Genomic DNA, 16156 nt, shown 5'->3' on the forward strand with positions numbered 1-16156 from the left:
AGTGTCCTCAAACAGTAAACCAGGTTGTGGCTAATCAACCCAAGACCACTGCCATATTGGAAAAAGGACTGAAACTGAAGTCACATGGTAAAGAAGCCATGTATGTCCCTTTGCAATCTTTAAGTGCTGGCTGCAGAAAGAGACAGCTGCAGCAAAAAGGGCAATAACATCTATGCCTTAAGAACCAGAGGCTGTAACATTAAGGTCTCCAAGCTTGTTCCTTTTCAGGCCCCCAATATAGCAAGCTATATCCCGGCAACAAGACTACAAGCAACTAAACTTATGACCTGCAGAAAGTCCATCCCTTTGAGAGAAGCCTGAAACAGCTTTGGCTTTGACTGTTGAATTCAGCTAAACTATCCTTCAGGAGTGAAGAAGTCTTCTTCATAGAGCTTAAAATGCACGTTTTCCAGAACCATGCAATCACATGAATTATGAACTATTATTTTTGTTTAGAACTTGTAAAAGTGCCATATTCTCTTCAATTGTACTTTCTTTGAGTGTGTTTGTATGTGTGCTGTGCGATTGAGTGCCATAGCATTAGATTTCAGGCTGAACATGAAAAAGCCCCATACTCGATATTTAAACCCACAAAAAGCTTGCTGCTGGTTATTCAAATTGTCCACACATTCAGGGGGTTAAAAAACACACAGAGCTTCCTCTCAACAGCTTACTGATTATCGACTGCAGGGAAGGGAACAGGGATTGTGGCAGTTCTCTCCCACTCTGTCTATAAGAATGTGAAGGAAATAGTAGGGTTTGCCTGATTGAAGGGCCAAATGAAGAGCGTAAGCTATAAAGCCCACAACATTTTATGCTGTGGTGAAAAATCAGACTACCTTAGATTTCAAAAATAAAATTGAAATGTTGAAGGCTTTCCACCAATAACATATTTGGATTTTGACAAACCATCAGGAATTTTCTTTGAGATAATTTACTTTTTGAACCAAATTCCTTCAATTCAAATGATCTCTGGTTGAGAAGACAGTACATCAATCAGTAGTCACTCTTCTGACAACATTGGTCCCCACTGGAGAGACACACAAGACCCATGCAGGTTTATTCGGCTTTCAAACAATTTCCTTCCTTTCAGTGGAAATCTATAGCCTCCAGTCAGTTCATTAATTCACCAATAAAAGCATCACTAGCACTAAAAAAGTGCCTTGTGAGCAAGAAATAAAAATCTAATCATTGGGCTTCATTGTCCATTAATACATGCCACCAATCTGACTCAAAGTTTCCTGGTTTTCAAATCACTCTTGAGGTCCGTTATGTCACTGCACGTGGGTACGCATGACACCATCCAGAGGTTCATAGTGTCATAGAGTTTAAAGCACGGAAAGAGGCCCTTTGGCCCATCGCGTCCGTGCTGGTCATCAAGCCCCAATCTACTCTAACCCCATTTTCAAGCACTTGGCCCATAGCCTTGCAAGCTATGGCATTTCAAGTGTTCATCTAAATACTTAATGTGAGGATTCCCACCTCTACCACCCTTTCAGGCATTGAGTTCCAGATACCCCCCACCCTCTGGGTGAAAAAAACTTTTCCTCAAATCCCCTCTAAACCTCCTGCTCCTTACTGTAAATCTATGTTCAGAGTTCAGGCACTTGTCAACACTTTAAAATTTATCAGCAGTGCAAATTATTTTATTCACCATCTCTGGACAAGACACTCAAACTTTCCCCGAGGGGGAAAAGTTCCAGCCTGGCCTTGTTCCATGGTATGCCTTTGAACCTGAACTGTAGAAAATTGCTTGGCACTGCAGTTTGAGATGTAAGTTCCAGCACAATACATTCTTGAGATCACTAGCATCAAATGCTATAATATTCAAGTTGGTGCATAAATGCACTGTGTCCAGGAATATATTTCACAATTATAAATTTACCAGACTTCAAAAATTCCAGGCTAATAGAAGCTATAGATGAAGTTTCATTTGTTTCTTGCAGAATTTAATGATTTACATGTTTTTCTTAACTCAAAGACTAATGTGAAAACATTTATGAAGCAGTTTCTTGATGCACTCAGTGACTCCTCCTCCAAAACCACTTCAAAGTGGGAATATGGGTTAAGCCTCTAAATTCCATACTTTACATTGTGTAGTTAAACTTGTCAGATTCCCAAAACTTTATTTTTTATTTTTCATAACCCAAATCACACAATCAGAAAGTTGGATCAATTATGTGGGTTATTTCTTGCATGACTGAAATGTTTTTCTACTAAAATAACACGAGGTCACATTAAGTTGTGCAACAGTTTAAAAACTGCACATCTGAGTAAAAACTTGGTTGGAATGATATTTACCAAAGACACAAAATAGGGTGGCAATATTAAGTGTTGACAACTACAAAATTAGCAATTTCAGCATTTTCAAAACACAATATGTACAAGTTATTTGAATTGTGGTAAAACATATATATGACTAGAAAGAATCACACAGTAGTTCATACGACTCAAAATCAAATATCTACATCACAATTCACATGTGCTTTGTAAATAACAGGTATTAATTTTTCATTATATATTCAAAATAATAAAAACATTTGCCAGATGAAGAGATTCATAATGATGGATGCTAATGATAAGTTCACAAAGGAATAAAGCTCTAAGTATGTTTTGCGACTCAAAGAAGTGGCATGATTGTTTTAAATCCATATTGTTATAAAGCAATCATGAAAGTGAGCCTTTTAAGAAATCAAATTGTGTTACAGCACAGAAGCAAGCCATTCAGCACTTCAAGCCTACGCTGGTCTTTTTCTTCATAAGATACTTTATCTAATTGCACTCTTCTGTACACTAATATTCTTCACACAGTAATATTCCGCTTTTCAAACAATTTATACCCTTTTAAAATAATTTGCAGATGGGGCTTCAATCTTTTGTGGCAAAAGTGCTGATACCCTAATCACCCTCTGTGTAAATGTTTTCTAACAGTTAATTCATTTTGTGATTAACTTAAGTTTGTGCAGTCTCATATAATTTCACCTAACAGTGGAGACAATTGAACTCTATTTTACTGCAATTTTGAGGACCACAGTCAGCTCATGCCTTAACAATCTCCGCTCCAGTGAAATTAGCCCTAACCTCTATTCATAACATTCACCCTGAAAACATCCCAGTGTATCCATTCTGTGCTTTTTCTATTGCTTCTATATCCTTCCTACAATGGAGCTCCTAAAACTGTACACAACATTCAACTGATCTTACAAATACACTTGTTAGTTACATCCTTAGACAATAACAGGAAGGGGAACATTAATGGTCAATTAGGGGCACAAATAGTTCAACAACTACAACAGATTATTCAAGGAACATGCTCGTATGTGTAGTTTATTGCAAAATATAACTTACCTCAAATAAAAAGAGAATGGAGTCCAGCTCCTCCCTCTGCGACTTATTCCCTAAACCCATCCCAAAAGAAAGAAAAATTAGCGATTTCTGCATTTTGAAGCACAATATGCACAAGTTACTTGAATTGTGGTGAAACAGCATATCATACACGTAGCTAGAAAGCATTGAAGAGTTCAGACGATTCTGAAAATAAAAACCAAATATCTACATCACATGAACATTAAGATTCATATTTGCTTTGTAACTAACAGGTATTAATAATTTTTCATTATATATTCAAAATAGTAAAAACACTTACCAGATGAAGAGATTCATAACAATAAACATAATGGAGGTGAATGATAAGCTCACCAAGGAATAGAGCCGAGTACCAAGTAGCATAAATTTTTATTTAGCTGTTTGCAACTTGGAAATAACTTACACATTACATACAACACTTAGCACTGTGCTACAATCCACAGCTAGCTTGGAAACCCCTTGGAAACAGATACTAAGTCTGCTTTTCCAACAGCCTAATAGACAAGGGACACAATACTAAAATGTTTTGAGCATCATTCAAATTTAAATTAGCAACACGTAAAATAAGGTCATTATCCAGGAGTGAACCTTATGAAGTCCAATATCAAACACAAACTGAGAATTAAATTTCATTGTTTAAAAAAAGTGCAATACCTAATAAGTTGAAACCTATTGTTTTTACAGCATTCAAATGGACCCTATATAGTGGGTTCTCCTATATATAAAGTAGGTAAGTCACACATTTTGTCACTGAATCTTGCTTGTCTCAATTAGTCAACATAATACTATTTAGTGCTTTAGTTGATATTAATGTTAGGTATTAGATTTGAAAGTTGTATGATACAAACCTTGATGGGATGAGAAATGAATTCACCACAGTGAACTGGGATGAACTGCCAATGTGCAAATATACAAAAAATGAAAAAGTGTTCAAAAAGGTATTGGTTCAATACAAAACCAGCACATACAAATAAGAGGCAAAAGTTCCACTTGTGTGGTTAAATAAGCCTGGTGAACAAAGGTAAGAGTGTTAAGCTAAAAGGAAAAGCTTATATAAATGCATGAATTTAAAAATAAAAACCCAGCGACTGGAAGAACTATGAAAAGCGCCAAATAGATGAGAGTAAACAGTATAGAAATGGATTGTCAAAAAAACCTACTAGGAATATCAAAATTAACAAAAAGTATTCATAAACATATTAAGAAAAAGTGTGGTAGAGGGAAATGTAGGTCCATCAGGTGAAGGTTATAATGCATAACAAGGAAATGGCAGACTTATTAAATTAATAGTTTATACCCATTTTCACTGTAGAGTAAGGGGACAGATTACTACTGATAGAGGGGCTTAAAATTAAGGTAGCAACTTATTGGATTTATTAAAAATAAAAAATAAAATGATGGAGAAGCTTAGATCTCAAGGAACTAGCAGTTTCATGGTTTTCACCCTAGGGTATTAAAAGAAAGATGAAGAAACTGAAAAATGTTTTAGTCATAATTTTCCAATGTTCTCTACATTTGAAAATTGTGCTTTAGGATTGCAAATATATTACTTTTATTTAAGAATGGAGAGAGAGAGAGAGAGAGAGAGAGAGAGAGAGAGAGAAAAAGCTGGTAAAAACATACATATCAGTTTAACATCGAGTATGGGGAAATTATTGGAATTTATTATCAGGGCTGAGTGACTGACTCAATATTTCTTCGTAATTTTCTGCTCCAAACTGCATAATTTAGTGTGGCTCCAAACTTAGTATCATCTGCAACCTTGGAAATACAATCTCTCCTACTTAGTAATTTGGAAATTAGTGAAAAGCTGAAGGCCCAGTACAGATCCTTGGAGAACATCAATTGTCATATCCCATCAATTAGAGAATGGTCCATTTATCTGTCTTCTAAGTTTGTCTGGGCAAACCTGTGGCATATGGAGTTTAATTTCTGAAACATGAGGCTTTCCACTTTGGGTCTGTGAAAAACAAACTGGAATATTTTCTTAATGGAAATATTCTAGGAGCTGAGGAGGAACAAAGAAATTGTGCTCAGCTACACAAATCACAAAAAGCTAATACATTCGTACAAAAACGAATTGAATAGGCTAATGGAACGTTGGCCTTCGAGATAAAGTGAGGAAGTCAACTTTTAGTTATATAGCGCACTTTGGTCAGACCCCCATCAGGCACACTGCATTCAGCTTTAGGCACTGCACCTAGCAATGATATATGGGCATTGAAGGGGATACAGCAGAGATTCAACAGAATGCCAGAGCTAAGAGAGTTAAATTCTGACAATATATTGCATAATCGTAGCTTGTTTTCCTTGAGTTTAGAAGGTTGAGGGATGATCTAAATGAGATGCTTAAAGTGATAAAGGATACAAAATGGTACATAGACAAATTATTTCCTTTGATCGGAGAAACCAGAAGGGATATACCTAAACATTAGAGCTAGGTAACATGGAGTGTAATGAGAAAGCACTTTTTCCACACAAAGGTGTAATGGAAACCTGGAATTCCCTGCCCCAAAAAAAGCTGTGGAATCTTGGTCAACTGAAATGTTTAAAACTGAGATTGTAGATTTTTGTTATGTTAGGATATCACGGAATTATGGAGCAAGGTGGGTAAAATGCAGTTGAGGTACCGATCAGTCATGAATTCACTCAAGGAGCTGCAAGGCACAGTTTTGTTCCTGCATTCTAGACAAATGGCAGGTAGAGAGAAATATTAGAATGTGAAACAAGGAAGTGGAGTATGCACTCAATGGAAAGGTGTTAAAGGGTGGAGGTAATGAGAGGGACTTGGGGAGTTCAATAAAAAATGTAATTTCCTACAAGTGCAAGTGTATGAAGACATAAAAAAGACTAACAGCATTTGGGTTATATATAGCTAGGAACACAGAAGACTTGAGCAAAAAGATCATAAACTGCCAATGGTTAGACTATAACTAGTATACTGCATGCAGTCTTGGGCATAAGTTTACAGAAAATTCATCAACCCTATCAAGCATGGATACTGCAGATTCATCAGGTGGATACCAGGAATTGCAAATTAGTTTTTGATTACTTTAACAAAGGGTTGAATGGTCTCTTCCAGTGCTTCAAAGTCCTATGGTTTAACTTTCAAATAAAATAGCCACTGTACCTTTATACTTCACTTTCAGAGAGAAACAGCGTTAGCATCAATTATAAAATGTCACCCATTTTTCTTCTCTTGCAGGACCATAGATGAAATCTCTTCTACCTACTGGCTGCCACAGTCCAATGAGTTAAAACTAGTTTATCGTAAGCATGAACTCTCAACACCAAACTTATGCTGTTTTGCATCAATTACATTAAACTAACATTCTCAATTAGAGACACCACACAGCTTCACTATCTGCGAAGTAGCAAATAGTACTGAACACTGTGCAATCATCAACGAACATCCTCACTTCTGACCTTATGATGGAGGCAAGGTTAATGATGAAGCAGCTGAAGGTGGCTAGACCTAGGACCCTACCATGAAGAACTCCAGCAGTGATGTCCTGGGCTTGAAATGATTGGCCTTCAATCATCTTCCTTTATGCTCTGTATAACTCCAATCGGTGGAGAGCTTCCCCTCACCCCCAATTCCAGTTTTGCAGGAGTGCCAGATGCCACACTCAGTCAAATGATGCCTTGATGCCAAGGGTCATCACACTCTCCTCACCTCTGGAATTCAGTTCTTCCATCCATGTTTGGACAGTGAAGTCTGGAGCTGAATAGCCCTGGTGGAACCCAAACTGCCCATCAGTTGCAGGTCATTGGTGAGTAAGTGCCACTAGCTACACCTTACATTACCTTGTTGATGACTGCGAGTACATTGATGGGGCTATACCTGCGATATTGCCAGGGCCCATAGTCTATGCTGTATCCAGTACACTCAACATTTCCTTATATTGTTGTTTGGTTATCCACCACTATTCATGACTGGGTGTGGCTGGACAGAAGAGCTTTGATCCATAAACTTAATTACCCATGTTGATAACAGGTCACTAACAATATGGGAATTCCTTTCCTGCTCTGGAAATCAACATCCTATTGTTGCAATGGTAGGGATTTATCCCCGAGTGTTCCTTTAAAAGTTCACTGTCATAAGTTTGCAGGAAAGCTAAACTCCTCAAAGGAATGGTCAGGAACACTCCTAAAACTTTGTCATGTAGGCAGCAAGGTAAAATTGTGTCTTCACAGCATACTGCAGCACAGATTTTCAGATTTCTCTCTTCTCTCCTCAATAGAGTCCACTAGCAACTAGCCAGGGAGGGATTTTTTGTGGTTCCACAGTCCTCTTGATATATCCTATGATATCACATTTTTATCCTTTGATTATTTCTCTGGAAAAAATGTACCTATTAAGGGAGAATAGCATCAGCCCCTCATTGATCCTGCCATACCCAAGGCCTCCAAGTCTAGGTACTATGGTACTTATTCGTACATCACTGCTTATTGCTTTTAATGGGGAAATGGTAGTAAAAGGAACAGAAGTTTAGTGATGAAATATTGGCTCAGATTTTCTTGGAGTGGAGCATCACAAAGCAGTTATCATTAGTTAGATTTTTCCTGCACCCTTTGAAAATTTTACCATGTAAGTTGCTGAAAGTGCAAGCCAATAACAGTGTGAGAGGGTAATATAATATCTGGCACCTTAGTGAACAATGGGGCCAACTGTCTGCCTCCTTAACTAATGAGATTTAAAAGCTGAGGAAAAGAAACAGGAATAACAGATGGAAATAGGGTGAATTCGAGTCAAATCGGGTACAAAAAGAAACAGAGAACTTTAAGTGAAGACTGGCAGGCAAGGAGCAATTGGATCAAGAAAGGAAATAGAAAAGAAAATTTAAACGTTCAAAATCTGAACTTTTTTTCAACTCTGGAAGGAGAATTTACTACATGCAGAAAATGAGAGTGACCAATTTATATTGTTCCATTTCTGCGTCAAGAGGTTGATTCACACTTCAACAATTATCACATCATTAAAGAGCTAATTACACACTTAGTTCCAAATACAACATTCTGTGTTGAGTTTAATGGATAATAAATGTACAACTCCAATAAATTCTTAAAAATAATGGGGAGGCCAAGGGCAAGATGCCATCTGTGAGAAGCAAATAGTGGAGTACTGTAAATCAACCAGCAAGTTCCGGAGATTCGCAATCTACAGCATATCTCAATATTCTAAACTTGCTGGCAATTGGCACAATAATAACAGAATGCATCATTAATATTCTGTTCTTTTCCAGCAAGTTCCAACTTAGTATTTTTCCTCAGGCAATACGTGGCCTTAGAGTGCAAAGAGCATTGCAGCTACATGGCAAGACTGCCAAAGCAAAAGGCAGAAGTATTCAGATCACTGAAAGGCACTAGTGCATAAATCCATAAAGTTCAGTTAATGTACTGTACATTGTTAATAGATTAACTTAAGATGATTCATCATTTATGGGAAAGGTGCATAACTGAGCAGTTAAGTATTTCTATGCAAATATATAATAGGTGACAATTAACAGCAAACATGCTTACCTTTTTGTTTTAAACTACTTTCCAGTGTGAATAAATTTTCGAAGAATATAAAATAAATCTGAGAGTAGTTCGTTTCAAAGAATTGCTTCAGTTCACTTCTTTCCAAAATATCTGTAATATTAACAAAATACATACTGTCATGTAGAAATAAAAGACATTAGTTTCAGGAGCTTAAATGAGAAAAACAGATTACAGGCTAATCAAGATGTGATTGGGGTAATGGGCCTACATATGGCAGATGTAATTTAATATAGATAATATAATATTATGCATGTAAATAGAGACAACGCCAAACACGTGTACATATTGAAGGGCTGTGTGCTTAAGTCTTGAGTAAAAGAAATACCTGAGTTTTATAGCACACAAAAGTCTGAACATTTATAACCAGTTCCACAAAGGTTATTGCAGAAACATTTAGAGAGTTGGGATGTGTTGCCAGGGCAAATGAATACAAAACAAAAAATATAAATAAATAGTATGGACTCCGTTAGGACTCATTTAGAATACGGTGTTGTCTTGGTCCAGAGGTTTAAGAATGGACCACTGGATCAATGCCTCTTTGTCGCAATAGACTCGATAAACCTAAAAATATAAATTTTAAGGAGATTTGATTGAGGTCTTTAAAAAATTGTCCATCTGGTTAGGCTACTAGAGTTTGAAAGGGCCAGGAACAGGAGCATAATTGATATAAGCAGAGCTAGATTTCAGGAAATGCTTCTTTTCACAGAGAGCCATTGATCAATGGAACAAAGATAAAGCAAAATACTGCAGATGCTGGAAATCTGAAACAAAAACAGAAATTGCTGGTAAAACTCAGCATCTGTGGAGAGAGAAATAGAGTTAATGTTTGAAGTCCGTACGACCCTTCAGAGCTGAAGAGAAATGGATCAATGGAACACGTTGCCGGTTTGATGTAAACATCTAAAAGAAAGCTGGATGAGTTCCTGAATGTTGCCAAGATAACTACATATAGAAGTGGAATGGGTGTAAGACAGGTTAGCCAGCACACTTATCAGTAGCAGATGGGATGAAATGTAAAGTTGTACAGATTCAGGAAATAGAACAGTGAAAAGAAGTTTACCCAAGCAGTAGGATGCTTAGATTAGAGAAAGAGGGTTATTTTGTGGTAGAAATACATAGATCTTTAAAGTGAGAATTAAGGTAGTAAAGACCATAAAAAAGGCAAATGGCATTCTGGGTTTTATATATGGGGCACTGAGTGCGTACAGAACATTGGTTAAGCCACACTTGGAATACTGTGTGCAGTTCTGTTACTGGAAGGATTTTAGACCATAGAGTGGAAATTAAAGTTTGCAAAAATACATTAGAAGTAAGGTTGAAAGGAATCATTACAATAGACAGGTTAAAGGGAGAAAAATTGTGGCTTTCAAAATTCTGAAATGTTTTAAGAGGTCAAGTCATGGAAGATCATTTCCACGAGTTCCTGAATCTGTAACAAGTGGACATAGACTCACAATAATCAATATAAGAATGCAGGGAAAGTTACAGGAAATGTTTACTTAGTGAGGATTACAGTGTGCAAAATCTTTATCAAAACTGTTCACACAGAGACCGTAACATCAGTTGAAAGAGATTGGTCCTCACTAACGGAACCATCAGTGAAAACTGGGGTCAAACAAGGCTGTGTCATCACACCAACCCTCTTCTCCATCTTCCTTGCTCAAATACTGTGCCTCACCTCCAGCAAATTACCCACAGGCATGGAGATAATCTATAGAACAGATGGGAAACTGTTTAACCTACCAACCTCAAACTACCAACTGTCCAGCCCAAAACCACTCCTGCTTCAATCATTAAGCTCCAGTATGCAGATGACACCTGCGGGTACACTCATTCAGAAACTGAGCTTCAGGTCATTGTTGACTCCTATCTCACCACCACCGCTCTTGAACACTGTCTAAATTGTGAGACTGGTTGCCAGATATCCAGTACTGGACAAACAGAAATTTTTTTCAACTAAATATTGGGAAGACCAATGACTTCAGTGCCTATCACAACATTCTGACTCCATCTCTCTCCCCGACAACTGAGGCTGAAACAGACCACTTACAACCCAAGTGTCATATTTGACCTTGAGATGAGCTTCTGACCACATATCCGCTATATCACTAAAGACCACTTATTTCCACCTCTGCAACAACACCCAATGGCTCCCCTGTCTCAGCTCGTTTGCTGCTGAAACCCTCAGCCATACCTATGTTATCACTAAATTTGACCTAATCCAACACAATCCTGACCAGCAGGCATCCAAAAGTCCACTGTTCATTTCATAACCCACAACAAACCCTGTTTACCCATCACCACTGTGTTCGCTGACATACACTGGCTCCTAGTTAAGTTTCTCATCCATGTTTTCAAAACGTTACATGGCCTTGCCAGTCGCTATCTCTGTAGTCTTCTTTAGCGCTACAACGCTCTGAGATCTCCGCGCTCCTCCATTTTTGGTTTCGTGAGCATCCCCAATTTTAACTCCTCTACTGTTGGCAGTTGAGCCTTTGGCTGCCTCAACCTCCCTATTTCATGACAGTCCTTAAAATCTCTTTAACAAAGCTTTTGGTTATCTGCCTTAATTTTTTCCTTGTAATTCAATGTCAAATTCTGCTTGGTAATACTCCTGTGAAGTGCCTTGGGATGTTTTACTATGTTAAAGACACTGTATAAATACAAGTTATTGCTGTAGGTACTCAGCCAGGCAATTTAACTTATTCCCCATCATATACCCACATGTAAAACATTATGCTGCGAGAAATGATAATAAAATAATCAAGAGAACAAGTAACTTCTCTTACCCTCTTTGTAAAGAAATTGATCAGGATCACACAGTGCAGAAGAGGCCCTTCGGCCCATCGAGTCTGCACCGACATGTGAGAAACACCTGACCTACCTACCTAATCCCATTTACTAGCACTTGGCCCATAGCCTTGAATGTTATGACGTGCCAAGTGCGCATCCAGGTACTTTTTAAAAGATGTGAGGCAACCCGCCTCCACCACCCTCCCGGGCAGTGCATTCCAGTCCGTCACCACCCTCTGGGTAAAAAAGTTTTTCCTCACATCCCCCCTAAACCTCCTGCCCCTCACCTTGAACTTGTGTCCCCTCGTGACTGACCGTTCAACTAAGGGGAACAGCTGGTCCCTATCCACCCTGTCCATGCCCCTCAATCTTGTACACCTCGATCAGATCGCCCCTCAGTCTTCTCTGCTCCAACAAAAACAACCCAAGTCTATCCAACCTCTCTTCGTAACTTAAATGTTTCATCCCAGGCAACATCCTGGTGAATCTCCTCTGCACACCCTCCAGTGCAATCACATCCTTCCTATAATGTGGTGACCAGAACTACACACAGTACTCCAGCTGTGGCCTCACCAAGGTTCTATACGACTCCAACATGACCTCCCTACTTTTGTAATCTATGCCTCGATTGATAAAGGCAAGTGTCCCAAATGCCTTTCTCACCACCCCACTAACATGCCCCTCCACCTTTAGAGATCTATGGACACACACGCCAAAGTCTCTTTGTTCCTCAGAACTTCCTAGCATCATGCCATTCATTGAATACTTCCTTGTCAATTTACTCCTTCCAAAGTGTATCACCTCACACTTTTCAGGGTTAAATTTCATCTGCTATTTATCTGCCCATTTGACCATCCTGTCTATATCTTCCTGTAGCCCAAGACACTCAACCTCACTGTTAACCACCTGGCCAATTTTTGTGTCATCCGCAAACTTACTAATCCTAGCCCCCACATAGTCATCTATGTCATTTATATAAATGACAAATAGGGGGCCCAGCACAGATCCCTGTGGTACGCCACTGGACACTGGCTTCCAGTCACTAAAACAGCCTTCTGTCATCACCCTCTGTCCCCTACAACTAAGTCAATTTTGAATCCACCTTATCAAATTACCCTGTATCCCATGTGCATTTGCCTTCTTTGTAAGTCTCCCATGTGGTCTTGTCAAAGGCTTTGCTGAAATCCATATGAACTACATCAACTGCACTACCCTCATCCACACACCTGGTCACCTCCTCAAAAAATTAAATCAAATTTGTTAGGCATGACCTCCCTCTGACAAAGCCATGCTGACTATCCCTGATCAAACCTTGCCTCTCCATATGGAGACAGATTCTCTCCTTCAGAATTTTCTCCAATAGTTTCCCTACCACTGACATGAGACTCACTGGCCTGTAGTTCCCTGGCTTATCTCTACAACCCTTCTTAAATAGCAGAACCACATTAGCTGTTCTCCAGTCCTCTGGCACCTCCCTCGTGGCCAGAGAGGAATTAAAAATTCGGGTCAGAGCCCCTGCGATCTCCTCCCTTGCCTACATCAGCAGTATGGGACACAAAGTATCCGGACCTGGAGATCTGTCCGCTTTTAAGTCTGCCAACACCTCCAATACCTTGTCACTCTCTATATCAACTTGCTTAAGAACCTCGCAGTCTCTCTCCCAAAGTTCCATACCTTCATCCTCATTCTCTTGGGTGAAGACGGACGTGAAGTATTCATTCAACGCTCTATCGATGTCCTCTGACTCCATCCATAGATTGCCCCCTTGGTCCCTTATGGGCCCTACTCTTTCCCTGGTTATCCTCTTCCCATTGATATACTTATAGAATATCTTGGGATTTTACCAGCCAGAGCTTTCTCATATCCCCTCTTTGCTCTCCTAATTGCTTTGTTAAGCTCCACCCTGCACTTTCTGTACTCCACTAATGCATCCGCTGATTTACTTCCCTTGTACCTGCTAAATGTCGCTCTTTTCCTTCTCATCGTATCCTGAATCTCTCTGGTTATCCATGGTTCTCTGAGCTTGTCACTCCTTCCTATCACCCTAGAGGGAACATGTTGAGCTTGTACCGTCCCCATTTCCTTTTTGAACGCCCCCCACTGCTCCTCTGTAGATCTCCCCACAAGAAGCTGTTCCCAGTCTACCTTGGCCAGATCCTGCCTTATTTTACTAAAATCCGCTCTCCCCAATCCAAAATATTTTTTTGTACACAAGTTTTTTTAAATATAAAAAATGGGTGGGAAAATCAAAGCACAGCATTTCAGAATGCTAGAAAAGTAGTGCAAGACGTTTTTATACGATGTAATACAAAATTGGAAAGAGGGCATTTGTTTAAATTGACCTCTTAATCACTGCTGAAACAGCTCAGAATTCATTTCTGAAATGCTCTCCTGTACACCCATCACACCCTAACTTTGCACTAATCCAGAACTCTGGGAGCAGAGTAAGCTTTCATGCAAAACCTCACACACCCTTCACCTCATCAACCACCAAGTTGCACTGACTTTGTTTTTTATTTAAAAGAAGTCCAAAAATTGAGATTACAATTTCATATCACAGAAAGCAACATGTCACAATTTCTTCATGCCAACTTTTATGCAAGATGTCACTATTTTAAAAAAACTATTCACTTTCATATTTTACATCCTATGCTCTGCATTTAAAAGCAGGGTACTTCACTGCTTAATCAATATTCACAAAGCTACCTTTTTCTTAAAATTCTACATTGTAGCAGATGGCACATCATTAGTGGCTATACACATAGTCAAACAATTGATCCAACATATTCAGTAAGGTTTATTTTTAGCCAAGGCAATATTAAAGTAAACTTTACAATTGCACAAAAATTCATTTCTACTTTCAGCACATTTCACACATATCCTTGTCCTTTCCAAGACAGTTAAATATAAAACTGGGCTTCCAGCATGCCTCATACATTTCCTTGTCCCTATCAAGACGATGGTTGAATACTAAACTGGACTTACAGCACACTTCACACTTTTCCTTGTCCTCACTAAGACAACAGCTAAATACAAAACTACCTTCAGTGCCCCTCACATTTTACCTTGTCCCGACCAAAACAATAGTTTACCCAAGGGTGCTCAACTAATAGGTTATTTAGCCAATAAAATCAGGTAACTTAGTTCTATTTCTTACTTTTTTTACTTACTGGCTTCCACCATTTGGATTTTGTACAACTGGCATTTGAGAAAACACTCTTAATAATGCTGTTTCTTGAATCATAACATCTATTGGTATTTGCAGCTTGAGCTGTATGCAAACTAATGGAAACACAGATTTAAACTTTACACCCAAACAGTCCATGAAAACAAAAACACAGACACTCCTGACGTACCTATCCAGTATGCTACAGAGTTTAAGGTGGCAATGCCATCAAAGCATTTTCCTCAAACCTTCCCTGTGAAAGTTTCTTAATTTTTCCCTATCAAGATTTTACTGTTCCTCTAGAATATTTTGAAAAGATATTTGTGATGTTTCTATAGCCATCATCTAGTGAACCTGAAGCACAAATGAACTGTAATCTCTTTATATACAAAAGATGGCGTTTTAAAAATGAACCTGTACACAATGAGATAGAACTCAACATTTTGATAGGTTAACACAAAAGCAAAGAGAGCGTTTATATGATTACATAGTGCATTAAATCTAATATTTAGAGGATAATCTCTCATTTTCTATTACAAAAGTCTGTAACCCTAAACACATTTTACCATCATTTTTGAATCTTAACATATAAGACATTTGCTTTTGTAATTAACAATTTAAAGTATTATTGCGAAGTCCATTTTTTTTTACAATACATTGCTTTGTGCAACTGTCACATTATGAATTAAATGAGAAAACAATGGACAAAAATAATTTTGCAAAATAGAAGTGTTCTAAAATATGCATCAGAACCACAATGTCATATCAGAGTTATAATTCGTCTGATCTTCCCATACAAAAACTAGACAAATTTTGTGCCTAGAAAATCCACTAACTGTGCTAAGTGCTAATAAGAGAAAAATAAATTGGACCAAGCTACATTGATGAATCATAAATTAAAGAGACTAGTATATAGTATTCTTGATTAATCTGACCCAATTAATGGCTCTGCATTTCTTGAAGTGATTAATATTGACTCCTTGAAGAACACACAAATTGGGAGGTATCTACTTTGATGTTGCACACAGGGAATGAAGAGCAAGTGTAGCCTTCAGATGAATTATGGTAGGTGGTGGGTGATAATTGGATCAGTGCAGACAAATTTCTACAGCCATTTCACAGCTGCATATGCTGAATTTCTTACATAATTTGATTTATTTACAGTTAAGTAGCAATTTGGGAAGTGGAGCTGGATGGAGCAAAGACATTTCTTTGCACTAAGGTTTGAACAACTGGAGATAAAAACTAGGTTCTACAGGGTCACAACTCAGAGAAGAGTGCGATTAC

At 38.3% G+C, this 16156-nt stretch overlaps 1 protein-coding gene across 5 annotated transcripts in view; it reads right to left on the reverse strand.

Annotated features, from left to right (window-relative positions):
• Positions 1-16156, reverse strand: part of ralgapa2 (Ral GTPase activating protein catalytic subunit alpha 2) — a 515740-nt gene that overhangs the window by 449977 nt on the left and 49607 nt on the right. For all 5 annotated transcript variants that reach the window (XM_078556382.1, XM_078556383.1, XM_078556384.1 and 2 more), the window contains exons 2-3: positions 8890-9000; positions 3349-3398 (exon numbers count right to left, since the gene is read on the reverse strand). In XM_078556382.1, coding sequence (XP_078412508.1) covers positions 3349-3398; positions 8890-9000 — 161 coding nt within the window. The remainder of the gene's footprint in view (positions 1-3348; positions 3399-8889; positions 9001-16156) is intronic.

This window comes from Cetorhinus maximus, chromosome 14, assembly GCF_964194155.1.
Source record: "Cetorhinus maximus chromosome 14, sCetMax3.hap1.1, whole genome shotgun sequence".
NCBI classification, from domain to species: Eukaryota; Metazoa; Chordata; class Chondrichthyes; order Lamniformes; family Cetorhinidae; genus Cetorhinus; species Cetorhinus maximus.